The sequence below is a fragment of the Urocitellus parryii genome, chromosome 5 (assembly GCF_045843805.1).
Source record: "Urocitellus parryii isolate mUroPar1 chromosome 5, mUroPar1.hap1, whole genome shotgun sequence".
In the NCBI taxonomy this organism is placed as follows: Eukaryota; Metazoa; Chordata; class Mammalia; order Rodentia; family Sciuridae; genus Urocitellus; species Urocitellus parryii.
Window position 1 is genome coordinate 11447194 of NC_135535.1, and position 26681 is coordinate 11473874.

Sequence of the window (26681 nt, forward strand, 5' to 3'; positions counted from 1 at the left end):
GTGTAGGACAAGGTGGCTCACTAGTGAGGAAGGTTCCGGAGGAGCCTCAGTTCTGGCCCTGAGTCAGGGTGGCGGGTGGAGCCCCGCAGGCCGCCAGACTCTCCTACTCTCCGTCTTGAAGTCTTGGCACGTGCCGCCCGCCTGGCTTTGGCGGGAAACGGGTTTGCTCTCTGTCCGTCTTCTTACGAGGCAGGGCCAGATGGTTCCTTTTCTTCTTCTTTTTTTTTGAAACAAGAACTAGACAAAGATTTCCTTCCTGAGCTGACTGTAGCTTATGACATCTTAGCATTTATCTGGTGGCTTTGGGACTTTTATGAGACAAGCTCCTTGACCCTTCCCAGACTTTCCTGACTTTCATCTGTGAGATGCTCTGGCTGCCGGCACAGCCCTGCCTCCCGAGGCCCGTGTCTGCAGTTGTTAGCAGTAGTATCCTCTCACTTTGAAAAGCATTCCAGTCTGCATAGTGAGTTATGTGTCACTCTGCCTGTTTGTCACACTGAACCAGGCTTCTCTAGCCTGGCATGGGTGACATTCAGGGCTGGGCAAGTCTCTGAGGTGGGGACGAGTCCTGAGCACCGTGGCGTGTTCAGCAGTATCCTGGCCTCTGTTCACTACCCATCAGCAGCACCTTCTTTCTTCAGTTCTGACAACCAAAAATGTCCACAGACGTTGCCACCAGTTGTCCCCCCAGGGACAGAATCTCCCTCAGTTAAGGCCCCGTGGATTAAGCTTTGCATGTGCTTTGACTTTGGTGCCAGCGCCAGTCCCTCAGTCGTGGTTGCCTGGATCTCCTCTGGCAAGGATTTGACCCCCTGCTGAGGAATGCTGGGACAGCCTGGTGCCATCAGCCGCGGGCACAGGGTGGGTCATGGCAGCGTTGGTGCCCTGGACCAGGCCATGGAGACAGGCCATGGAGCATGGATTGCCAAGCGGCTGTGCAGGTGTCCTGCTGCTGGAGGCCTGGTGGTCCAGGTGGAGGCTGGCACCAGTGTCGGGTGTCACGGGGTTCAGGGAAGGTGGGTGGGACCAGGGTGGTGGTGGCCTGTGGCCACCCCGTAGGTGCCCGTGCAGTTTTGTTGTTTGAATTCCCCGCCTTGGGTTTGATTAAAGTCGTGGTGACACGGTTGGTTACCCGCCCCACCCTGGCTCTCCCTTTTGGTTCTTCTGCTGTCAATGGCCGTTCATGGGCTCTCAGCCTTGGAATGGGGCCATTCCTCAGGTTTCTACGACAGCACCACAGGCTCTGAGCTGTCGCAGGCCACCAGGTGAGAGGAGCGTGACCTGGGCGCCGCTGGCCCCTGTGGCAGGCAGCAGCAGGGGTGCAGGTGTGGCCCAGGGTGGAATTCGGCCAGCAGAAGCACATGGTCTGAGCATGCCCGGCTGGACTGGGACATGGCTCTCCTGGCCCGCTCTGTGGCCAGGCCCCCTGGTCTCCACATTCTCTCCACTGGCCAAACTGGCCAGTGGAAAGAATTGGTCTTGAGCCCAGTTATCTCCGGAGCAGAGTAGAAAAGCGTAGGTCCTCTGATGTTAACTGGTGGCAGTGCCGGGTTTGGTCCACTTTCAGCGACTGTGGTATTTTAATGAGCTTCTAGCATTTCTAGGGAGGCGGCAGCAGGGCTGCGTTCATTCCAGGCCTGAGCCACCAGGAGAACTGTTTGCTGCCCCCTCCCACCCCCCTCTGCTTCTCAGGGAAAGCTGCGCCAGAAGTGGCCTGTCACTGAGCAGTCGCTCCAGGGCTCCAGTGAGCGATTGCATTCCCCTTGAGGGTTGACCGGCCTTTTTGGATAAACAGTGAAGGGGGGAATTTGTATGCTGTCCTCACATCTGAGCCTCATAGTCCATGTAATTCATAGGTAGAGGGACAGGCTCAGATAGTCAGCTGGCTCGTGCTCAGTGTGCGGGGTCAGCCCCAGAAACCAGGGTCTCCTAATCCCCTGGGCAGGGCCCACAGGCGCCCCCACCTGGGCCCTCCTCCAGCTGGTTGCTAAAGGCCTCTCCTCTCTGACAGTGGTTAGGGGGAGATTAGGGCGAGGAGCAGCCCCCCCCCCCCCCAAATCCTCCCTGCCCTGTGAACTGCTTCACAAGGTCTTTCTCAGAAGTGCCCACTGTGTTCCTCAGAGGCCGGGGAGATGCTTCAGGGGCGCAGAAAAGCTGGAGCAGTGGGAAGCCCCGGATGCCATGACTCCACTCAGGCAGGAATGTGCCGGCGGGCGGCTATGAGCCCTGCCACAAAGGCCCTGCTGTCTGCCAGGGCCGCCTGGAGCCAGGCCTTGTGTGTCCCATGTGCCTAGGAGGGCAGTGTGGGCTCACCCAGGAGGGCTAGGCCCTGTGCCCAGCTGTCCCATTGGGCTAGTGAGCACCTCCGTGCACCAGGCACCTTGCAGAGAGCACACGTGCAGGCCCGCGAATGGATGGAGGGTCTCTGCTCTGTCACTTCCTAACTGACCTGGCCAGGGCTTGGCAATTGACCGTGAAGGAGCTACGTTTTCTCTCTGCTTCTCGGGGTTGGTAAGACGTACGTGGCAGGCTGAGAGTGAGAGCAGGTGCTGTGTGTGACAAGCCCCTCTAGTTGGGGACGCAGGCCACCGAGCCTGCAGCATCCTGCCTGAACCGTCTCCGTGAGCCCCGCCATCGCCCCGTCCCGGCCACACCCCTGCTTGCTCAGCAAGAGAGAGCCAGCTGCATCCTCCCGGCGGGCTTTTTAACCTCCTCAAAGAGGCTCCTGAGGGTCCAGGGCCTTGGGAGCAGCAGGCACAGGAAGTGACTGGTCACAGTGCCGTCCCCTGGGGCCACCATGGAATGCCGTGGAGCAGATGTGCCTGTGGCCCTGTGCTGCTCTGGAGTCTGCTGTCCTGCGACTCTGAACCACTCTTCTACCCACTGTGCTGCCGGTGGACGGGGAGGCCACGCTGGCCTGTGGTCCCCGCTGACCCTGGACTGAGGAGGCCGTTTTCTTCCAACCCCCAGGAGGAAGGCGTAGCCCTGGACTGAGACTGCCCAGGGGCAGTGTGGCTAGCCTTTTCAGTCTATTTCTAGAAAACCTTTCTAGAAGAGGGAGCTGGTGAACAGAGGCTTCTCATGCACAGCTTCGGACTTACTTCTGTTTGGCTTTTAACCCAACCCAGTGGGCCTGCGCTGCGCTTGGGGCTGGCTGAGCGGGAGGACCGAGTGCCCTCCTGGAACCTGGAACTTGGTGTGGTTGAAAACTAGACCATCGTGTTTGTTAGTCCTCCACCCACCCCCCTGTAAAGCCCCTGGTGGCCAAGCCCTTCTGTGCTTCTGACCCGCATGGCCAGGCTCCCCCAGGCTGCCCAGCATGGCCACTTAGCTGCGCATTCTCAACTTCAGCTGAGACTTCAGAGGGCTGTGGCCCAGGACACCAGGGCAGGAGTTGCCTTCCTCTACCCGTCAGGTTTCTGGAATTAAGCTGCCAGTTCAGAGAACCTGCAGGACTCAAGTTCATCTGGTCTTCACCCAGGCTGTTGACCCAGTGCTGACTCTTGTAATAAACCCTTAAGAACCCAGGGTGTCCTTGGGGCTCAGAGTGTCCTTCCACTCATGCTCCCTGGCCCTGCAGGTTGTCTTATGTGGCCAGCACAAGCTGGTCCAATAAATGCAGGAGGGCCCAGGCCTGGGCGGAGGGGAGAGGAGGCCTGGCTGTGCTCTTGAGCATCTTCTGCCCTGGGGGCCAGTGTGCCTGTCCCTGGACTGGCCACCCTTCTCCAAGGCAGCTGGAGCCCTGGGTTCTCCAGGAGCCGTCCTGCACCACTGCGGCTCACCTCCTCCCGTCGGTGTTCTCCAGCAGGTTTGACTCACCTTCTCAGGGGGTGGAGTCCTCTTTGTAGGGCTGTTTGTGCTCCCAGAACCAGGCCCGTCACCAGCATTACCTACGTGAACCTGTCTTGCTCTGTGTCCTGGTGTCCTCCTCCTTCTCTTGCTCCCTCTCTGAGGACTGGGAACCCTGCTTCTTCCTCTCTCCAGGATTCAGCAGTGGTCCCCTCCCACCCCACCTCTCCTTTTCCCAGGGGGAATGTTGGGTGAGTGCAAGGCAGAGCTGACCCTTGACCGTCCTCTGGCCTGACACACCTGCTGGAGCTGCCTGTGAGGCAGCCTCAGAGACACTCCCGACCCCCCCCCCACCAGACGCAGCCTGCAGCTAGCCTGGCCCTCCTGCCAGGCGGCCTCTGCGGGGGTACTGCCTGTGTTCTGCTGGTGCATTTTGGGGAAGAGAAGCCTCGTCTGAGGTCTTGCTCACCCTCTGACGTAATGAAAGTTATGAGCAGTCCCAGGAGCTCGGTTCTCACCACCCAGGCTGCCCGGGGGGAAGGCTGCCCTTCTCCCTTCTGCACCTGGGGACTTGGGCCTCCCGGGCAAGTTCAAGCCCCACTGAGGAGCGCAGGGGTCATGGGTCATGGGGGGAGTTGCCTGGCCAAGTCCAACTGCCTCTGGCTTGGATTGCTGCCGAGCCACTGTCTCCCTGGTTCTGGGCCACCTGTGTGTCCTGGAGATGCAGGGCGTGCTGCACAGTCTGGGGCTGGCAGCGGACTCTGAGACCTCAGGCCTCCACTCACCCGCTGACCTGCAGCTTCTGCCAATAGGAATCCTCTGCCTTTTCTCCCCCTTTCTGCTGCCCGAGCACCGTCACCTAGGCTGGGAATCAGGCTGGCTGTGGAGAAGTCGGTCCGTCTCCCATCTGTCTGTCTGTGGTCCCCAGCGCCTGCCTGCAGGCGCTCTCAGTGGAGAGGAGCTCAGGAAAGGCGGGGATCCAGGGCCTGGGTTCCTGGCCCAGCTCTGTGACTGATGGTTTTGATAGACTCTGAGTTTGGGGGACTTAGAGCCTGACCTCTAGGCTGAGGCACCTGAACCTGTGCCCTCGGAGGCTCCAGTCCCTGACTGTCAAGGTGGAGTTCATGTAGACCCTCTGAGACCCAGATTCTGTCCACAGAGGAGTAACTGTGGAGTCTCAGGGTCTGTTCCGTTTCTCAGTCAGTTCCCAAGAGCCCTGTGCACCCAGAGGTGGGTCCCAAGGCAGGACACTCTCCCACGGTAGCCCTGCAAGACTTACTCCACAGGAACCCCTGCAGGCACCGTCCCCCAGAGCCTGGCCACAAGTCAGTCTCCAGCAGTGGCTCCTGGTGAGCCAGGCCCAAGTCAGTCTCCAGCAGTGGCTCCTGGTGAGCCAGGCCCTGCTCCCTTCCTCCTGTACTTCCTGTCAGGCTGATGTCACAGCTGTGTGAGCCTCGTGGCCTTTTATGGACAAGAATCAGCCACAGCTCCTCTCAGAGAGGAAGTGAGCGATAAGGCCCCGACGTCTACCTGGGCTGCAGTTCTTGGGCAGGATACCTGCAGCCAGGCGCCCTCCCACCGAAGCCTTCTGAGTTGGCTGGAGGCTCCTGGGCACCGGCCGGCAGCTCAAGTGACTTCACTGCATGGGCTCAGTTGGCCTTGGGGCTTTTCAGGTTTAAAATATCATCAGGGAAGGGAACGGCCTGGTCGCTGAGTGTGTCACTCACTCAACCCTTTCTTGTGGTTCAAGCAGGGCTCAGCAGGGAACTAGAGAAGCAGCTGCATGGGGGGGGGGTGGTTTGAGGACAGCAGCCTGGGTGCCTGCCCACATGCACTGATCCCAGTGCTGTCCCCCACTCAGGCACTCGGGAAGACTTATTGGAGGTAAGGTTGCTGCTTTTTTGAGACTCCACAGCAGAAGAATCATAGACCTGTCTCTGTCCCCACCACCTTCAAGATGGGGCAGGAACAAACAGGAGGGCTCAGGTGCTGTCTGTCCCAGAACAGGGTGGTCCCTGGTGGGTGTGTGCGCTGCCCAGGGCCGGGCCTCCTCCAGCGTGCAGGGAGGAAGGCGTGTTCACAGCCTAAGACCCCAGGCAGCTCGGGCTGGACTCCGAGTGTCCTCGTCCCCTGAGATGACAACGTGGGGCCAGGCTGATGGCATGAGCATCGAGGAGGGTCCCTGCCAGAATGCATGGGGCAGGGGAAGGCAGGACGAACTGGGTCAAGCCAGAGCCTGTGCCTGCAGGAAAATCTTTTTTTTTTTTTTTTTGGTACCAGGGATTCAACTCAGGGCTCTCAACCACTGAGCACATCCCCGGCCCTATTTTGTATTTTATTTAGAGACAGGGTCTCACTGAGTTGCTTAGTCCCTTGCTTTTTGCTGAGGCTGGTTTGGACTTGCACCACCAGCAGTAGAGGTGATCTGAGCTCAGGAACAAACCCAGGCCACTGAGAAAGACGCAAAGCGGGAGCAGTTCTTCCTGCCCCGTCTACCTTGCGAGGTTATTGTGTGGCCACAGAGACGATAGTCTAAGACCTGCCAGGCTGCAGGCCCCGCTGCAGGTGTGAGGAGCCCTAGTTTGGGGCAGGTGGACTTGGGAGGCTGAGGGGCGGGCCAGGGATGGAGAAATGAGGACGGCCTCCTGTCAGCCTTCCATTCTGAATGCTTTAGCCCCCATGAGTCTCCTGGCAAAGCAAAGTCGGGTTCCTTCAAAGTGTGTCCTGGCTGTGTGGACAGTGGTAACTGGGCCTCAGGAGATGGAGGCAAGGGTCGGCGGGGCGGAGGTGGGAGTAGTGGGCAGGATGAGGTCAGTGAGAGTCCAGCCCTGGGGTGTGGGAACTTGGAGATTGCACAGGCTGCTGTGTGTTCGTGTGTGCACATGCGTACCTGTGGACACGCCCCTGTGTGCCCTGAGTACACGCACGTGTGCCCCCGTGTGCCCAGGCCTGTTGGACACAGTCTGCAGACGTCCCTGTGTGTCCAGGCTCCCTCCTGTGCAGCCCTCCCGTGTGGGGGCTCTGACTCCTCCCCGCACACTGAGAGGAATTCCAGCCATCCCCGGGACTGGGCTTGGGCAGCTCTGGGAAAACGGTTCCTTCTGGAAGGGATGCAGAACGTTTCCTTTTATGGTAGCGTCGGGCGGTTGCTGCTCACGACCCGTCAGTACGCGCAGGTACATTCTTGCTGCTTGTGGAGCGGTGACTAAACATGCCCGCGGCTGGGCAGACCGCAGGAGCTGCAGAGGGGGAGGCAGGGCCCCAGGCAGGCTCCGAGTGCTGTAGTGTCCCTCCTGGCCCCGCCGCCCTGAGTATTCTGTTCAATGGGAAAGACAAGACGGGAGGAAAGTGGCCCCCAGGGCATTCCCCAGTGGCTGTCACATTGGAGTACTAGTGGCCGTGCTCCTCTCTCATCCTGTAGACATTTATTAGGGCGGGGAGGAAGGCTGCGCCGAGGCAGGGGCAGCTGCCGTTGGTGTGGGCTCTGAGGCCCGTTCTTCCTGGGATGAGAGTAGGTGCCCAGCCCCGGGCGCTGCCGAGATCAGGCACTGGGGAAAGTCGGCCCAGGGGAGGTGAATCCGACTCCCGAGGCCATGCACCGGCTCACCGGGAGCCGCTCTCCCCGTGCTGTGGCAAGCAGGGCCCTGCGCCGGCTGTCACCCAGGGGGAGTGGGTCACAGACTCCGCACCTGTGTTTCCTGCCCCTTACTGATAAGCCCCGGTCCCCGTGCCCCTCGACTGCCCCTGCTGCGGCCCTGACAGTGCCCCAGTGCCGCGGCCACCCGGTCACAGCAGTCTCCTGGTGGGAGGAGAGGAGGCCATCCGGGGGCTCACTTCACAGGTGCCGCAGCAGGGCCACACGTGTCATCTGTTGGATGGACAAATCCTGCGGGGAGTGAGTAGCACGTCTGCTCTGTGTTGTGGAAGCTGAGAGCCAGGATCACACGCCGCCCCCGCAGACCTGGAGGTGGCCTGGGCTGATCCAGGCGTCCGTCCGTGGGGGTGGGGGCAGGGGAGCGGTAGGGTGTGAGAGAAAATGGGGAAAAATGAGTTTGTGATTTTAGCTGCTGCTGAAGACTGGACGGCAGCACTGACCTGGGCCCAGTAGTCCTAAAGCCTGTCCATCCAGCTCGGCTTCAGGGTGGGCTCTGCTGTCCCCCTCCCAGGAGCATGTTTATAGCCTTCCTCGCCGAGCAGTTCCCAGGAGCTGGGGATCTTTGCCAGAGGTTCCCAGCACCAGCCCCAAGAACAGGCTGTCACCGACGCTTGTCAGAAGCTGCCCTTCTTTCCACACTCCCTTGAGAGTGACCCCACCGAACGCCTGCTGGTGTTGGGGTGTGTCCTGGACATGTGCCACCACCCACAGCAGCTCACCACCCAGTCGCAGGTGTCTCCCTGCTGGTGAGGCTGCTCCCTGCGCCAGGCCTTGTCTTCAGCAGTGTCCCCCACTGAAGCGGGACAGCGTCCAGAGCACGTGCCACAGGCCCTAGCACAGCTGCAGACGCAAGTGCTGGCTGCACCTTGGCTCGGCGCAGGGCCTCAGGAGCTTCCGGAGCCCCGCTTCCTCCAGGGTGGGAGAAGCAGTGGGCTCGGGTCTCCTGGGGCGGGGTTGGTGGCGGGCACCTGAGGTCTGGCGTGGCGGCCCCGGCTCTGCTACCCACTCGTGCATGTCCTCCTCCAGTGAGGCCCATGGCCGCTCAGCCTGGTCGGCCTGTCGTGGCGGTGGTGAGGGTCCCCTGCAGGGGGTCCTCGAAGTCTTTGTGCTCCTTGGCTGGGAAATGGGCAGCTCTTCTGGGGCCAGACGGGGGGCTCCTGAATCTAGCCAAAGCGTAACCAAGCGTCTCCTCTGTTTCAGACCGCGAGGACCAGTCCATTCTGTGCACGTAAGTGTCCCGTGTCTGGGCGCTGGGGCCTGTCTCCAGCTCCTCTCTCCTGTCCTCTTTCCCCTCCTTGTTTGTTCTCTCTCTCTCTCTCTCTCTCTCTCTCTCTCTCTCTCTCTCTCTCTCTCTCTCTCTCGATGGAACCCACCCTTGTCCTGCGGAAAGACTATTCTTACCCTGCAAGGCCCCAGGTGACAAGTTCTTCCCAGGGACAGGAGTTGGGGTCAGGCGCTTCCTGCCCCTTCCCTGCAGAAACTCCACTGGCCTCCTTTAGGGGCAGGTGGCAGGGGCCCAGGAGGGCAGGTGGGTGGGGGCTCCTGGAGGAGCAGAACCAGGAGTCTTCTGGGACCCGACTGGCCTCAGAGCCCCCAGCAGAGCACTCCCTCTGGCTCTGAAGAGTGGCCTTCTTACCTAGATTTAGGTTGATGCTGGTGACCTCTGAACCTAACACAGAAATAAGTCAACCCATGGCCCAGGGCACACCTCCAAGTGAAGTTTCAGAGCAACATGTGTTAGCACCTTCGACCCCTAAGTCAGCAGCTGCTCCACACTGATTCCTAACACTCGGCTGAGAGGCTGCCAAGCGACAGGGCGGGCAGCAGACATGAGCTGACTTTTGTCCAGCCTCTAGAAGGCCGTGGGAAATGGTCTAAGGGAGGGCTGCAGAAGTTAGCCTTTCGTTGGCTGTCCCCTTCTCTGCCAGTAGTGTTGGTCCCTTGTGGGCACTCAACACAAGGGCAGGATGGTAGATAATGAGCATGGTGGAGAGGGACAGAGGCCAGGGAGGTGGCCCTGTCTCACCCAAGGACTTGCTTGATTCTTGCAGCGGAGAGTCCGGAGCAGGCAAGACAGAGAACACCAAGAAAGTTATCCAGTACCTGGCACACGTGGCCTCCTCACACAAGAGCAAGAAGGACCAGGTGAGTTCCGGGCCACGCTCTGTTGAGGGCCTCAGGTGGGTTGACGGAGGACGACCTGAGGATGGTGGCTTCCAGTGAGGGTGCTCTGGGGAGCGCCACCGAGGCCTGCCCCACCTAGCGCAGTCTTGGGAGTGGTCTGGTGGTGCAGCCTGTTCTGCCCTCAGCGCCCGACTTCCTGAGTTGCTATGGGAACCGGAGCTGTCCCAGGGTCTGCTTAGCAGCACTCTTGGCATTGCAGCCAACTGCTGCGAGTCCACCACCTCTGAGGCGGGAAGAGAGGCACGAGGCGTGGCTCTGAGTTGATGGAGGCTCTGGGGACCTCAGGCAGTCCTGCCTTGCGTCCCTGTTCTCTTCCTGCTGTTGATGCCTCTGGGCGGGCAGCCCCCAGGAAGAAAGGGTTCGTGGAAAGCTGTCTCACCTCCGCTTTTCTCCCCTCCCTCTTGGTGGATTTGGTGACCCAGCGGCGTCCTGGCTAGGTGAGCTGCACGTACTGCACGTCTGCACCTGGAATGTGTGTGCTGCCATCGTGTGCCCTTGACTAAGCAGCTTCTCACTCCACACTGTTGTCACCTTCTGCAGCTAGAACTCTTCTCCGTAGGCTCAGCTCACTTTCTGTCTTGCAGGATGGGCTGGGTGTGGCACACAGTGGCCTCTGGTGCACTCTGCAGTGACAGCCCTGCAGGTTGGGTACAGCCCAGCTGTCCTCAGACTCTGGTGCTGCCCAGATTTCCACACAGTGCACGACACCTGTCATGTCCCATGCAGAGGGCAGCCTTGGCCCCGGGGAATGGGTGTGTGCTGTCCCGGGGCCCCACGCTCTCAGTGATCTGGACTGGATGTGCAGGCGCCCTCACCTGCCTCCTCACTGCTGAAGCAGTGCCGGAAGGCCCCACACTAGAGTCTGGGGGCGGGGGGGGGGGGTCTGAAGCGGGACCGTGGGCTCGCTCTGGAGCACACCTAAACTGCCCAGCAGCTTCTCCTGAGACCGGGGCGGGGCCGCCGCCCTCGGCTGTGCTGCGCACAGAGTTCTACCTACGCGGAGGTATGTGTCTGGTGCAGACCTGTGTGTCCTCAGAAGGTGCTCGTGCACAGACTTCTAGAACTGGACCAGGAGCAACTTTGCCTGTGCCAGACTTCTCAAGACTCTGAGTCTTTTTTCCACGGGGCATGAGGAGTTATATTTAGAAACTAATAAAGTCTCTTTTTCCTCCTCTTTCTGCACCCCCCCATTTTCCGCTCTTTTTTGGAGGCCTATTTTAAAAAATAGAGTGTGGGGTTAGGAGTTCTATCTGTGGTTTTCCTTCTGTGAATTTGCAGTAAAATCCGTTTCCCAGCTATTTATTGAATGCCTGGTATGTGACTGGTTCTCGGCAGGGTGACACTGGAGTCCCTGCCCTGAGGACGGGAGACAGGACTACAATTAGAGAGCAGTAAAAGAGACCCACACGCCTTATGTCTGGGTCTCCAGCTGTAGGTGGGAGGGCAGGCCCCCAGCACCCAGCCAGACGACCTGTGGGGGGATTAGAGGGGCTGGTAGGAGCAGAGGTGTCAAAATCTGGTGTGTGGTGGTCAACCTGTCCCTGGCTTTGTGTCTATCTGGTGTGGCTGAATATAGGTGGCCTCTGGTGTCCACTCACTGTTCAGGCCCTCAGTGTAAAAGGCCGTTGGCTAGTTGGGTTGATTTCCACGCTGAAGCTGCGCTCTGGTTTTCCGCCTGCAGCTGAGATGCGAAACACGGAACACTCTTGAACTTGGTTGGCTGGTCCTGTATTCAGGGGCCTGTCCTGGCATCTCGGGACACAGCCCTCTCTCTCTCTCTCACTTACAGTGACCCAGTTGACCAGCCCAAAACCTGCAGATAGTATCTAACTGAGCTTGGGTGGAGGGTCTCTCCGGGTAGACTTCTGTACTGTGGCCCGTGACACTTGCCCTGGCCCCCATTTTGGAGCCCTCCTGGCAGAAACAACACCTGGTAGAGCCTTCCAGACCTAGGAACGGGCACCACCACCACCCACCTCATCATTTCATATGGTAGATTTCCCCCCAAAATCAGTCTCTTTTGTGCCCAGTTAGGTGTTGATAAAGAGAAACGCACAACTCGGCCGTCCCCCTGTTCAGCAGGCAACTCTGCGCTGCATCCAGAGTGCCTGCTCCCGGTTGGCACCTGGTCCCACTTTCCGCTGTGTGTGGCTCTGAACAGGGACCTCAGCTTTGCCTCCAAGCAGGCGGCGCAGACTGGCGGGGCCACGCTCTCTGTCTGCGGGAACGGGAGTGGCTCCGCCAGCCTGGCGGCCTGGCCTGGGCTTTGCCGTGAACATTTTTGGTGGGTGGGGAGTAGCTCCCACCCAGATCTGGCTCTGAGGGCTGCCTCAGAGGACTTCCCAGGGGCCACTTCCAGGCCCGCCCGAGGCTGGGTGGAGCCGGGTGTCTGGTTACCTCTCCCTGCTCACGTGGGGCCTGCTCTGTGAGGCAGCTCCTTCCCCTCAGCCTGGATCTGATGACCCTTCCTAGGCACCAGGCACCCCTTACCATGTGGCCCTCGAGTGAAGGCTTCCCCAGCCTGGGAGGTGCCCTGGCCCAGGGTGGCTGTGGAGGAGGAGGCTCTGTCCCTGCCCTGGGGCTGCCAGTGGTTTTCCGCCTGCAGCTGGGATGCGACCGACCTGCGGTGGCAGCCTCCAGGGCATCCTCAGTGCCTTGCGGAGGACAGCTTGCCACAGGTGTGCTGGTGGCCTGCCTTGCGGGAGCCCTGCTGTGGCCAGCTTTCCTCTCGCGGCTCCCAGGCAGCGTGAGTGTTCCTGTAAAGTGTTCCCGTAAAGCCCTGACTCCCCCACCCCCGTCTCACTGATGACCGCACCTACCCACCAACTTGGCCTGTGAGGCCTTTCCCCCAGAGGGTCCAGGCTGTCTGGGGGAGTGAGAGTCCTGGTCATTACTGGGCCTTGATGAGTGGCACAGACTCGGGTGGGCCTTGCTGAACCTGTGCTCAGAGCATGTGTTTCCAGAGTTGATCTGAGCTGCTGGGGCAGGGCCTCGCTGTGGGATGGGGCAGGTGGAGGTGGTCACAGTGGCTGATGGTGAGGTAGAAGACTCAACTTGACCTGCTTTGCTGGATGGTAGCTGCTGCCCTTGGGCAGATCATTCCTCCACCGAACCTCGGCTTCCCCTTTTGTGAAGCAGAGCCTCCCTGAAGTCCGCTGGGGTATTACGAGGCTGTGGGGACCCAAGTGGCTTTTGTCTCCCGACAGCACCAGTCCACAGTTGGGTTCATTGACTTTGAGCGGTACAGACCCGGGTGGGCCTTGCTGAACCTGTGCTCAGATACCTGCTGTGGCAGGAGTGGTGTGGAGGTGGCAGGGAGGGGGCTGGTGGGGACAGGGAAGTGCTAATGAGGGTGGACGTGAAATGAGCTGTCCTTCACCCTGTGAAAGGAAACCTGGAGATTAGAGACACGGGGCAGTGGTGACATACACAGCTCTCTCTGTTCAGAGAAGGACAGTGCCACCATGTCCCTTCTTAGTCCACATGCTGCTCTCAGACACACGCCTCTGGCCAGGTTTCTGGAGCTCCGGGAGCCTCCCGCACCCCCAAGAGGGCTGCTGCTCACGCAGCTGATGGACGCTCAGACGGGTCAGGATTTCCACAGCCTGGTGGGAATGTGGCACCTGGGTGATGTGGGAGCCTGGCCAAGGGTGGAGCCGCAGCTGCCAGCGCCACCGGAAGCCTGTCCCTGGCATGTGGGGCTGCGGACCTGGCTCTGCTGCGCTCGTCTGTGGGCGGGCGGGCGGCCTGCAGTCCCCGAGCTGCTCGGCCTCCACCAAGGCTCTGGTTCCTTTGCAGGGGGAGCTGGAGCGGCAGCTGCTGCAGGCCAACCCCATCCTGGAGGCCTTTGGGAACGCCAAGACCGTGAAGAACGACAACTCCTCACGATTCGTGAGTAGCAGGCGGCACTTTGGGGGACAGAGACTCTCGCCTCAGAAATGAGGAAAGGTCAAACCTGGTGCTTACTGGCCCAGGGGGCTGTTTGGGGTCCCCTCCACACAGACCTGCCCTCGCCTCTTCATCCAGATGGCCATAAGTAGTTGACTCGGCCTCTTCCGTTAAAGCTGGGAAGAGCCAGGGAGAGAGCTGGGAGTCCCCCGTAGCTCCCAGGCTCCTGCAGGAGCCAGTGTCCTGGTGGCACCCAGACTAGATGGCACAGAGAGGAGCTCTGTGGTGACAGGCCTCCCTGCCTCCCCTCAGAGGAGCCGGCACAGACTGGCCAGTTCTGGGCACCAGCCCAGCTCCGGGCAGCATGGTGTCTGCAAATCCTGGGTGCCGCGTGGGCCTGGCACCCGTAGGCCCTTGGTTCTCTCTCCAGCCTGTGCCTCCTGATGTGGAAGCAGGGCTCCTTGCTGCCCGGCTGGGTAGAGCCTCTGATCTCTTGTTCTTTCCTCAGGGCAAGTTCATTCGCATCAACTTTGATGTCAATGGCTACATCGTGGGTGCCAACATTGAGACCTGTATCCTTGTGGTTTAGTTGAAATAAGAAGTGGGGGTCTGGGGGGAACTAGCAGTCACCAGAGAAGCTGGCCCTGATTTCAGCATTTCCCCTCGATGCCTCTTCTGTGGGGTTGGGAAGGACCAGGATGAGCACAGAGCTCGGGAGTTTGGCTGGCCAGACAAGGTTCTGTGTGGATCTGGAAGGAGCTGTTAAAATCCCCCAGCGTGGCCCCCAGCGGCTGCTGTCCGGGTAGACGCTCCTCTGTGCCTCCCCTGCACCCATGTCAGGCCCTGGGCTTAGGGGGTATTCTGCCCTCCTGTCGTCGTCTGAAGGGGACCTTTAGGCAGGTCAGGCTCCCCAGGATGCAGGCTGCTCTACTGGACGAGCTAGAGTGTGGAACCCAGGTAGCGGGCCTCCCTCAACCTGTGTTGTTCCTCAACATCTGCAAAGACCTTCTGGAGAAATCTCGGGCCATCCGCCAAGCCAAGGAGGAGCGGACCTTCCATATCTTCTACTACCTGCTGTCTGGGGCTGGCGAGCACCTCAAGAGTGAGTTGTGCCCTGGGGGTGGGTGGCACCCACTGGGGGGTGAGCCTGGGGGTGCCTTGGAGAGGAGGAGTGAGAATGTCTCCCACCTCCCATCCATCCTGGGGACGGGTCTGGCTTCTAAGCATGCGGTGGAGGGTGGGCATGTCGCAGGCACAACTGCACGCCAACGGGCCTGCCACCCTTCTGTGGCTCATGTGTGCCAGTCTCGTCCCCTGAAGAGCTGGCAGTGCCACCACCCTGCAGCTCCCAGTGCCTTACTGGCTGAGGTCTGCTCCCCATTCCCAAGTCTGAGGTCACAGTGTTGGCAGAAGCCTTGGCTTTCAGTGCCTCACTGACCCGCCCTTGCCCTCACCCCTCACAGCTGACCTTCTGTTGGAGCCATACAACAAGTACCGCTTCCTGTCCAATGGGCACGTCACCATCCCTGGGCAGCAGGACAAGGACATGTTCCAGGAGACCATGGAGGCCATGAGGATCATGGGCATCCCAGAAGACGAGCAGATGGGTAGGGCCTGGCCTCCTGTGGGTGGGAGGGGCAGGCGGGGCTGGCCATGGTGCTGTCCGGGGCCTCGGGGGAGTCGACAGGCCTTGGGGAGCCTCCTGCTGAGGGCCCTATAGAGGGGCAGGAGGACCCTGAGCGGGTGGGGTTAGAGCTGCAGGCGGTCATTCCTGGTGGCCCACAGGCACTTGCAGAGGGGGGCAAATGATGTGCGTATCGGCTGGGACAGGCCGCTGCTGCAGCCCTGCTGCCTGTGCCCGTGTGGGCTCTTCTCCTGGGCAGAGCTCAGAACAAACAGCAGTGTGGGATGGCCTGTGTCCTCAGGTCCCTCGAGGGACGGTAAAGGGGGCCTGTGTCCTCAGGTCCCTTGAGGGACGGTAAAGGGGACCTGTGTCCTCTGCCGGCTTGAGGCAAATAAGCGTCTGTGGACAGATGGGGCCTGGGGAGAAAGTACCCTGATTTCTAGCTGTTTTGTTGGGGGTGGTGGGACAGGGTTTGTTGACACAGCCATCTTTGCTCAGCCACAGATAATATGTAAATGCATGGGCCATGCTGTGTTCCAATGAAACTTTAAAGAAAAGTGGTGGGCCAGGGCTTCAGGTGTGTCCCTGCTCAGCTTTAGGAATGTTGGAAGTGTGGACAGATGCTGTCTGAGCCTAGGGCCGCCCAAGCTGAGTTCTGCGAGGGGATAGAGGCCACACTGGCAGGGAGGTGGTGAGCCCTCTAGGGCAGCTGGACCACCACATGCCAGTAGACCAGACCTGGGGCCCCTGGGAACGTGGCGTCCCTGCCTGGCTTATGCTCAGGGTCTCTGCGGGAGTGGCTACCAGTGGGAGAGGGGCTTCCTCCTGCCTGAGTCAATTGCTGACCGGCCTCTGTCACCCTAAGGCTTGCTGCGGGTCATCTCGGGGGTGCTGCAGCTTGGCAACATCGTCTTCAAGAAGGAGCGCAACACCGACCAGGCGTCCATGCCTGACAACACAGGTAACCGCACCTCTCCTCGCGCCTGCAGTCAGGGCAGGTGCCCAGCTGGGGAGTTGCTCAGCAGTGAGCATCTTCTAGGAGTCCCAGACCCTCTGAAGTTTTGCATTTGTGGCTGGGTATCCCGGAGTGTGCTTTGTAGAGACATAAAATTCCCGTGAACGTGACCCTGGGTGAACATCAGAATGAGCTAGAAGAACTGGTCGTGTGGGTCAGGGCCTCCCTCTTCCTGCCGAATCCAGACCTCTCCTCTCGGTTACCGATGGAGTGGCTTTTGCCGTAGGGCCAAATAGTGCGAGGGTCTGGATTGTGACCTCATGTGTTGTTGTACCTGGTCTGGCCTCACGTATTCCCGTGGCTGACTGCACACGACTCCGTTGAAGTTATTCTGCTTTTGGAAAAAAAAAAAAAAGTGTGTGTGTGTGTGTGTGAGTGTGTGTGTGTGTGTGTGTGTGTGTGTATCAGTGAGACGGGAGATGGAAACCAGGGCCTTGCTGAGCAGGAGCTCTATCTTTGAGCTGCATCTGTAGCTCTCTTTAGTGTGAGTCAGGGTCTCTCTACATTGCCCAGTCTGGCCTTGAATTTGTGATCCTCTTGCCTCAGCCTCCCCAGCAGCTGGGAGGATGGGCACGAGCCACTGTGCCTGGCACTAGATTTCACATGGGGCATATGACTTGTCCAGGGCACTCCTCTAGGGCCTTAGGCCCTGTGCCTTTGGCACTAGGCTGGTCTGCCCACCTGTCCCGGGACTCCATGGGGGTGAAGGATACCAGGTCTGCTGGCCTGCACCTGGCCCTGCTGAGGAAGGGCCCAGATTCTGTTGTCCTGGTACCGACTGCTTGGTCATCTCTCCAGTTTCTTCCTGTCCATTTGCAGCTTGAGCAGAGGGATTCATTCTCTTTGGTCCACTTAAAATTTTTACCCCTCTCCTCCTCCTCCTCTTTGAAAATTCCAGCTGCCCAGAAGGTGTCCCACCTCCTGGGGATCAACGTGACCGATTTCACCAGAGGCATCCTCACCCCGCGCATCAAGGTGGGCCGAGACTACGTGCAGAAGGCGCAGACCAAAGAGCAGGTGTGTGCGCGTGTCCAGGGAGCTTGGGCTGCCTTCCTGCTGGTGTCCTACTCCACTGTGTCCACTGTGGCTCTGTGGAGGCCTGTTCTGCCCGGTCAGCCAGGAGGCACTTGCACTTAGAGTCCCCTCAGTCGTCGGCTCCCCCAGGGCAAAGCCACATGGCTCCCTGGGAAGCAGAGGGACGTGCTCACGCCTCTGGCCACCTCTGGGCCTCACTGTTCTCTGCACCCAGGCGACGTTAGACTGCTTGGGTGTTCGTCGTAGGCGTCTTCTAGCCCCGGGGAAATCGAGGCCTGGGTGTTTCTGTAGCGGCTCCCGGCGGCTGCTGCTGCGCCCTAGGCCGGCAGCTGTTCCTTGCCGTCTGTGCTGAGCCAGGCAAATGAGCCTGCTGACCTGGGAGCCCGGGTCCCTTGTTCTCCTCTCTTGATATTTCTGGTTGTAGTCATGGCACTGGTTGTGGGGGTCTTGAGGTGCCAGTCCCATCTCTTGACACCTGCAGGGTGGCACCTGTTAACCCTATTTCCAAAGGATCTTCTGTGCAGATCCACATACAAAAGGTGGGAACATAGTTTGCAAGGACAGTGTGTGTCATTACCACCAGCCACGCACACCAACTCAGTCGTCACTGGCTTTTCCTTATCGAGTTTTTCAAATGTATACAGAACAAGCTGGAATAGTGGAAAGACCTCCATGTGCCCATCCGGAGGCACCTTGAGTAGTTCTCCACTCACTGCCAGTCCCATGTCACCATTAGCCACACCTGTCTCCGCCCAGCTGAACTATTTTGAAGTGGGTCTCAGGCATCTTTTGTCACTTCTGTAAATATTTTATCATTTCCCCATTTTATTTAAAAAGGTCTTTTGTCCACGTCTGCTGCGCCTGTGTGGTCTCACACAGAGGTCACTTCGGTGGCTGTGAGCATGCATGGAGCGTTCTTTGCTGTTTCCCCTTTAGGGCTGTCTCCTGGGGAAGGCTCCCAATGTGAAGTTACTGGGGCCGAGGGCACATGGGTTTTCCAACTATCTGACACTGTTCCTTGGGTGTCACCCCCAGGCTGACTTTGCCATCGAGGCCCTGGCCAAGGCCACCTATGAGCGGATGTTCCGCTGGCTGGTGCTGCGCATCAACAAAGCCCTGGACAAGACCAAGCGGCAGGGCGCCTCCTTCATCGGGATCCTGGACATCGCAGGCTTCGAGATCTTCGATGTGAGCACTGCCTGTGTCTCGTGGGCTCAGAATGCTCTTTCTGTGGTCCCCGGCTGTCTGAATCAGCCACCTCCCTCCCTGCATGGAGACCCCAGTTAGGAATGTTCTCGGCCACACAGGAGTCTGCCCATTGCTGGCCAGAGACACTGGGAAGCGTGGGACTTCTTGTAGGCAGGTGCTTCTGACTTATTTAGTCTTTCAGCCGATATTTCTTGGACTTCGTGTCATTCCTGCTCACGAAGGCTCTGAGTTCCAGGAGGGAAAACTGGCAGTTACATCAGATCAGAGGGTGGTTTGTTGTTGCTCACATAGATATTTTTTTCTTTGTTGTGGCCCTGGGGACGGAAGCCAGGGCCTCCCATGTGTCAGGCAAGCGCTACCACTGAGCCACGTCCCCAGCAGACCAGGAATTCAGACCTGGCATCTGCACTGGGTTCAGGGGTACCATGAACTCAGACTTGAGGTCTATCACTAGTAGACGTGGGATATTTTCACATCGGAGTCCAGTTGTTATACTGGCACTGAGGTCACGCTCACCTGTCGCCAGGATCTCGGCGGTTAAGCCGTAGCTAACTCCTGCTCATAGGTGCACAATTTTTGAAGTCATCCTAACCCTGGCGCCTCCTTGGCATTCTGCCGTGTGTGGTTTACCAGATCGTTCTGAGAAGACGTTACCAGTCTGCTGGGTGGCATGGGGCCCCGGCCCGGGCTCTGAGGGCTGCGCGGAGGCCCCGGGAATCTGCCCAGCTGCTCTCCTCCTGGCCCCCTGCGGGCTGTGCCCCTGACACTGCTCTCCTCCCTGTAGTTGAACTCCTTCGAGCAGCTGTGCATCAATTACACCAACGAGAAGCTGCAGCAGCTCTTCAACCACACCATGTTCATCCTGGAGCAGGAAGAGTACCAGCGCGAGGGCATCGAGTGGAACTTCATCGACTTCGGCCTCGACCTGCAGCCCTGCATTGACCTCATCGAGAAGCCAGTAAGACTCGCGCCGGCCTCTTCTGTGCATGGCTCCTGCCCTGTCCCCCCTGGTGCCCGCTCCTCACCTCTGGCCCTGTGTTGGCTGTGGTACTGTCTCTTCCTCTTGGTGTTGGTGCCACCTGGAGGATAAGCCTGGGCATAGATGCGGTGCCAGGGAGGACTGGCCTCCCTCAAAGAAGAGGCTCTGGGCAAGCCAGCTGGAGGCGCGTGGTTGGGGCCCAGCGTCCTGCCTCCAGTTCCAGGAGACCCCGGGGTCTGCCTGTCATTCCTTGTCTTAAAGAAACAGCCCTAAGTTTGCAGTGAGGTCCTGTCCCCAGGACTTTTCGGTGCTGCGTCGAACCGCGGTGTTGAGCATGGTCCCTGGCTGCACGGGCGCCGTAGGCAACTTCAGAGCCAGAGCTGTTACGGCAGGCGCTGGCTGTTGGCTGGCTGGGGCTAGAAGCCCTTCCCCTCTCCAAACTCCCAAGCAGGACATGTTTTAAGATCTCGCCAGGTGGAGTTGGGTCCCTTCTTGGTGGCTGGCCTTGGGGTGTGTGCTCCATAATGAGGCCTGAGCTTTTCTGCGTTGGCGTTACCTCCCGAACAGAAACACACTATGTTCAGGTTCTTCCCGTGGACGCCCGAGCTTCTCAGAAACGTTGCTCAGAAGACCCAGAGCAAAGCCTTCGTTTTGGAAGTGCTGCTAAGCTGGCTGGGGGTGGGGCCAAAGCTCTCCTGGAACTATTTTAGCGATGACAGCGGGTTTTTGTTTTATACAACTGGAGCATTTTACTAATTAGACATGATGGTGTTCGATGTCTTTTCTAAGACATCAAGTTTTCTAATTATCAAGAACCCACTTGGCTTTGTTTGTCCACCCATCTGCAGTGTCCTAATCTGCTTCAGTGTCCGCAGGCTGATAGGTCTCTGGGCCCTCTGTTACTCAGGGAACGTGCTGGGTACCCTGTCACCTCACCACACACCTGAGCAGACGTAGTCTGGGGACAGGGCTCAGAGTGAGGAGCTGAATCCAGCTACAGCCACCTGGGCAGACCCTGCCTGGCTCAGGGACTGCTTCTCATCAGACCCGCAGCGGATTTCGTTAGCAGAGGGGCCAGTATACACAGCTGCTGTGACAGAGCGTTGGGTCAGGGTCTCTGGGCCACAGCGAGACCCCAGAAGTCCTCCCCTGCCCAAACTAGAACTCTTGTCTGTCTGTCTGTCTGGTTGAGTCAGGGGACAGTTCTGTTGCCGGGAGCTGACCTGGGGCTCCCACGCTGATACCCTCTTGTGCTTTGTTTTCCCGTGGAGCGTGGTGCCGCCTCGTGCGGTCCTGGGGTTCCCATCCCAAGCACTGGCTTCTCTCGTGGGTGGGGTGGCTTCGCACATGTGCCTCACCTGTGCCTGTGCTGCGCCCCCTCCAGGCGGGTCCCCCTGGCATCCTGGCCCTGCTGGACGAGGAGTGCTGGTTCCCCAAAGCCACCGACAAGAGCTTCGTGGAGAAGGTGGTGCAGGAGCAGGGCACCCACCCCAAGTTCCAGAAGCCCAAGCAGCTGAAGGACAAAGCTGACTTCTGCATCATCCACTATGCTGGCAAGGTGAGGCGCACCAGGGGCCGAGGTCTCCGGGAGCAGGAGGGGCAGCCTGGGGGGCGTGCTGTTTCCTGTGGCTCCTGGATGGTGTGGCTGGTCCCACGGCTCGCTGCTGTGGCCGTCAGCTGTGGCTGTGCAGTTGTGTTAAGCCGTCTTCCAGGTGTGGAGGAGGTTTGGCTGTGACTGCAATTGTAATTAGAGCTTTGTCGCTAGGGAGCCGGGTGACTTTGGGACAGTTACTGAATCTCCGAGCCTTGGTTTCCTCATCTGGAAGATGGGATACCACCTGCCTTCTTGGGTTCCATGTCCCCTGTGAGCCTGCTCACCGGCCTCAGCGCTGGGGGTGGATGTGCCTTCGGGATCATTCCCTATCGTGGGGACTGTCCTGCACACAGGGCCACATGTAACAGCCTCCCTGGCTTGTCCCACTTGAGGCCAGGCAATACCACCCTCCCTAGCTGTGACAGCATCTGTCCCCAGACATTGCCAGCATGTCCTATTGCAAGGGGGCAGGGACTTGCCCCCACTTCAGAGCCACCATGTGGCAGGAGCTGTTGGCACTGCCCGGGCTGCACAGCCGGTGCCTGGTGGACCTGCCCTGGGCACTTGCTGGCGGTCATCTCTCAGCCTCTTGTTCCCAGGCTGAGACTAACCAAGCTACAGAGGTCTGAGCTGAGCCTAAAGCTGGTTCTTCTCAGTAGGTTCTGTGCGCCTCGCTCGAAGTCTTAGTTGCAGGCGAGCATGTAGGTTGGACAGGGCTGGGCGGTCTCCTGCCAGGCCATCCTCACCATTCCAGGCCTCACCCCAATCTCCAGCTTGTGGCCCACACCGGCCGGGCTCCCCTGCAGAGCCTGTCTAGTTCCTAAGGCCACGAAAGCAACTCTCCTGAAACTACCCAGGAAAAAGCCAACACTGTCTGTTCAGCGTCCTCCCCATGCACCCGCCTTGCGCAAGTGCACATCGGTGCAGGAGCTCAGGGGTTTCCTGCTACATAGCACTTCCGCTCCATCGAGGGGCCTGCTTGTTACATGTCCCGCCAGGATTTCCTCTTTGTGATCGTACCACCTTAAGAGGGAGGGTCAGGGGCTGGGGTTGTGGCTCAGAGGTAGAGCGCAAGGCCTACCTAGCACGTGCAAGGCCCTGGGTTCGATCCTCAGCACCACATAAAAGTAAATAAATAAAGGTATTGTGTACGATGACTTCTAAAAAATTTTTTTTCTAAAAAAAAAAAAACAAAGAGGGAGGGTCAGTGCTCTGCCACGTGGCTATGGCTGTTTATCGTCATCTGCTCGAGCCGCAGCCCTCAGAGAACAGTGTCGGTTCTCATGGCCTTTGTCCCTTGCCACTTCCTTTCTGGGAACAGAAGCACCGAGAGCGTGTTCCCATGATTTCCATGTGGGCTCCTCTTGTCCTGGGAGAGGTTGTGGGAGCTCCTGTTCCTCGGGGCAGCCCGTGACGGGGCTCTGGTCTTGCAGGTGGACTACAAGGCCGACGAGTGGCTCATGAAGAACATGGACCCCCTGAATGACAACATCGCCACGCTGCTCCACCAGTCCTCCGACAAGTTCGTCTCGGAGCTGTGGAAGGATGGTACGCCCTTTGCCCTCCACACCCTGCCCCTGGCCGTGGCCGGTCATCCTCCCACCTCTGCAATGGGCGCAGCCACCAAACAAGGGGCCCTGACGCAAGCAGATGGTGTCTTGTAGCTCCCACGAGAACCGTCTCCTTGAACAAAAAGGGAGAGCCTGCCCAGGCCAGCGCCAGGGCATTTCCTCCCAGGCAGAGGCTGCTCCGGCCTTGCTGGCCGCCCCGCACCCTCCAGGTGCGCCAGGCAGCCGAGCCTCGCCACTCAGGTCCCGGCCCACCTTGCTCTCCCGCCTTCTCCTCCTTGGTAGGCTGATGGCTTGAGGCGGCTCTTTTCTGTTGTTCCTGAGGTCTCTCCTCTCCCTCGCCCGGGTCTTGCTCTAACCTCTCTGTTGCAGAGATGCAGCGCACTCAGAGAGCCTATTTCTATCACCGCTTTCCCATCCTCCACCTAGAATCAGGTGACTGGCTGTCCTGGAGTGGTGTGTGTGTGTGCTGCGCCGGAGCTGTGCACGCGCTGCTGTGTTTTCCTCGCCCGCTTGGCTCTTCCTGCCTGCCTGTGCCTGTCCCCATCTGTCCCAGGGCAGACCCCCGACTTGCGCCCACAGTCCTACAGTACAAAATCAAATGAGGGACTCTGTTGAGAGATCTGGGAACTTCAGGTTAAATGCAGAAAAGAAACCGCTTGAGCCCTCGGATCTCCTGGTGCTCCGCCTTTAGGGGCCCGGCTTCCTGCTTGAATGGCTGCGGGGGCCTCGGCATGAGGCCTGGGTGCTGCGCGCTGCCGTGTGTCTCTGCCTGGAAACCGAAACGGCATCTCTGTGTGTGTCCAACAGTGGGCCAAGACCTGTGCCATCTGGGCCAGGGACAGGTCCCATGTAGAAGGACCAGTTATTGTGGGACCACATCCACCTTCCCGGGCACCTCCCCTGTGGCTCTCACAAGCCACCGGCCCCCGGGAAGCCTTGGTAGACAGTGAGTGGCTCTCCCGGTGTGATGGGGCTCGCAGCTTCCAGCCTCCTGCCGGCTGTGTGCTCTTCACTGTCTTCAGAAAATAGTGGACATGGGCTTTGTCCTGGGGCATCCGCCCAGCAACGGAGGTGCCAGGCCTCACATTAGCTCTCGCTTAAAAGTGCCCTCACGTGACTTCCGCTTTGGTTCTCACCTTGGAGGAAGCGTTTACTTCACTGCTGCTCCCACAGGGCGGCTTCCTCGGGTGGTTTGGATGATGGCAGCTGTGTGAAGAGGCCTGCGGACCCTGGTGGCCAACAGTGGGCCTTTGGGGCTGTTTCTGACGCCACCTAGCGCTGCTCTGTCCTTGCTTTGGAGGGCTCTGCAGGGTGATGGCAGGCAGTCCTCAGAGCTGGCCCACAGGGCAGGGTCACTTTGGAGCTCCCTCCTGACTCTTAGGTAAAGGTCAACTAGGTCAGCTCACGCTCTTCAGTAAAGGTCAGGGTGAACTCGAGATTCGGGCTCTTTTTTCCAGCTGGGACCTTGGGGCTGCAGCGTGCTGTAGGCCAGGTTAACCCCTCCTTACCTGGAGCCAGCCTGGTGGGATTCTCTCCCAGAACTCACCGCCCACCTGGCTGTCTCTTGGAGAGTAGGAGCTCGAAGAGTGGGCAGGGTGAGGGAGGTGGACCTGACGGTCGCCTTGGGGACACTGCTGCCATGAGAGGCGGGGCGGCAAATGCAGCCCCCCCACTGCTTCCCTCTCGTCAGCTCACCGTGGGGTGATCTCGACACTCCAGCTCTGGGCACGAGGTCCTGCAGTTCCATACTGTCCCTTTTTCTGTCCCTGTATCTGTCTCCCTCCCTCCCACCCCCTCTGCCCCATCCCTAGCTGGGATGGCCGGGTACTCACGCGCTTTTTTGGCCTCCGCAGTGGACCGCATCATTGGCTTGGACCAGGTAGCTGGCATGTCTGAAACGGCGCTGCCCGGGGCCTTCAAGACCCGGAAGGGCATGTTCCGCACCGTGGGTCAGCTCTACAAGGAGCAGCTGGCCAAGCTGATGGCCACGCTGAGGAATACCAATCCCAACTTCGTCCGCTGCATCATCCCCAATCACGAGAAGAAGGTGTGGCTGCTTGGCAGCTGGTGGGGCCGGCGGGAGGTGTGGGCTCTGTGTCCTTGTCTGTCCCTCGTAACGGCAGGCAGGCCCCCCAGGTGGTGTCCCTCTGTGGACTGGCCCTGGGCCTAGGAGGTGCTGCGTCCGCAGCCTGCTTTCCTGTTGGCCCACTGTCTCAGCAGATCTTTGTACGTGGCTGTCAGAACCTATAGGCTGCAGGGACTCCCTCGGGCCCTTCTCTGTCAGGGCCTCCCCTTCTCATTGGCTTTTAAGTACAGAACTGAGCCCATGTGGGCGTGTTCCCTCTAGGCTGGGAAGCTGGACCCTCACCTCGTGCTGGACCAGCTGCGCTGCAATGGCGTCCTGGAGGGCATCCGCATCTGCCGCCAGGGCTTCCCCAACAGGGTGGTCTTCCAGGAGTTCCGGCAGAGGTGAGCAGGGCCCAAGCCCCTCCCAGTTGCCGCCCCAGGCGCAGACACAGGGAGCCGAGGTCCGGCTGGCTCCACACACGTCCTTCCTGTTCTGCCTTTCCACATGAACGGAGGTCCTTGCTTCTTAGCTGAATGAAAGTCGTCTTGTAGACGTTCGCCCCTGGCCACTGCGAGGGCCTGGTGCTGTTTGCTGCAGGTAGAGAAACCATGAAAGAAATTTTTAGTGTCAGCCACACAGATGGGCACAGAGGAGCTTTACGGAGATGGAAGTCATAGAACACCGCGGCTCCTTGCCGTGTGTGCAGACGTTGGAGGACTGTCCTTTTTGCCTGATGGCTATTGGGTGTCAGTGGCTGCCTCCATGCAGCCCTGTGCTCCTTGGACAGTCCTGCAGCATCCCAGGGAAGATGGCCGTCCCGGGGTCCCAGACACAAGACAATGGGCAAAGAGCAGGGGCGGGCTACAGCGCCCCCTGGAGGGTAGAAACAGTGCAGCGGGAGGTTCTAGTCACCTTCCAGAAAGCACCCAGCCTTCCTGTGCCCCTCAGCCAAAGGAAAGGGCAGGGTGGGACTTGCCAGGTGCCTTCCTGCTTAGGAGAACCTGTGAGGAGTTGTGTGTCTGCTCCACTGCGGGTGATCCCAGCGTCCCGCATGATGCCGGGCCTTGCAGAATGGAAGCCAGAGGTGGAATCACCAGGCTTCTCTTTCCTTCCTCAGGTATGAGATCCTGACGCCAAACTCCATCCCCAAGGGCTTCATGGACGGGAAGCAGGCGTGTGTGCTCATGGTGAGTCCAGTTGATGCCATGTTGGATTGTCCATGCTGGTTGTGATTCTGCTGGGTGCCCTGAGCAGCAGCCTCTCAGCGTTTGGGTGATGGGGACTGGTGTTTGGTACCAGGACGGGTAGCCTCCATCCTCTTGGGGACCACCTCCTGCTTTCTTGCTCGTGTCTGCTCTGATCTTAAAGCCCAGTGTGGCGCTGCCTCAGCACTCTGCTCTCCTCCCGTTCAGATCAAAGCCCTGGAGCTCGACAGCAATCTGTACCGCATCGGCCAGAGCAAAGTGTTCTTCCGGGCCGGCGTGCTGGCCCACCTGGAGGAGGAGCGGGACTTGAAGATCACTGATGTCATCATAGGCTTCCAGGCCTGCTGCAGGGGTTACCTGGCCAGGAAGTGAGTGCTGACGTGCCCGCCCTACGTCCTACTCTGCCGTGGCCTCCTGTTGCTGGCCAGCTGGGGGTGCTTGGCCAGCCATGCTTCAAGGCACCAGTGCCAGCCGAGTCTGCCAGGGAAGGCCCACAGGCTCGCTCTTCTGCCCTTCCTCGAGTCCAAGGATTAGAAATAGGTGTTTCCTATTAGAGGTACCAGTGGCAAGAAGGGGACTGTGTGCTTGGATTTGCCTGTCCCACTGCTCTGTGAGGACCATACCCAGGGGCTGCACGTCCCCAAGGAGCCCTGTGCTCTCCTTGAGTCAGGAGCATTCCTCAGGGAGGCCGGGCTCCCATGCTGCTCACTGATCCCCAAGCCCCTGGGTCCTTGCTCTAGGACCTGGATCCTAGTGTGAGCTCAGCCTTGGGAGGTGGAGCATGAGTTTGTGGTGTTGGGACAAATGGTGTCCTGTTTATCCCGAGCCTTCTGCCAACACCTTACACCCCAGCTTTGCAAAACAT

The 26681-nt window shown here is 59.4% G+C and overlaps 1 protein-coding gene across 3 annotated transcripts in view; it reads left to right on the top strand.

Moving 5' to 3' along the window:
* Positions 1-26681, top strand: part of Myh9 (myosin heavy chain 9) — an 81875-nt gene that overhangs the window by 38337 nt on the left and 16857 nt on the right. For all 3 annotated transcript variants that reach the window (XM_026410190.2, XM_077798721.1, XM_077798722.1), the window contains exons 4-19: positions 8645-8672; positions 9496-9589; positions 13427-13519; positions 14025-14088; positions 14520-14618; positions 14980-15123; positions 16006-16101; positions 17054-17172; positions 18226-18378; positions 19184-19357; positions 20763-20936; positions 22406-22520; positions 24397-24590; positions 24891-25012; positions 25729-25798; positions 26024-26184. In XM_026410190.2, coding sequence (XP_026265975.1) covers positions 8645-8672; positions 9496-9589; positions 13427-13519; positions 14025-14088; positions 14520-14618; positions 14980-15123; positions 16006-16101; positions 17054-17172; positions 18226-18378; positions 19184-19357; positions 20763-20936; positions 22406-22520; positions 24397-24590; positions 24891-25012; positions 25729-25798; positions 26024-26184 — 1900 coding nt within the window. The remainder of the gene's footprint in view (positions 1-8644; positions 8673-9495; positions 9590-13426; positions 13520-14024; positions 14089-14519; positions 14619-14979; positions 15124-16005; positions 16102-17053; positions 17173-18225; positions 18379-19183; positions 19358-20762; positions 20937-22405; positions 22521-24396; positions 24591-24890; positions 25013-25728; positions 25799-26023; positions 26185-26681) is intronic.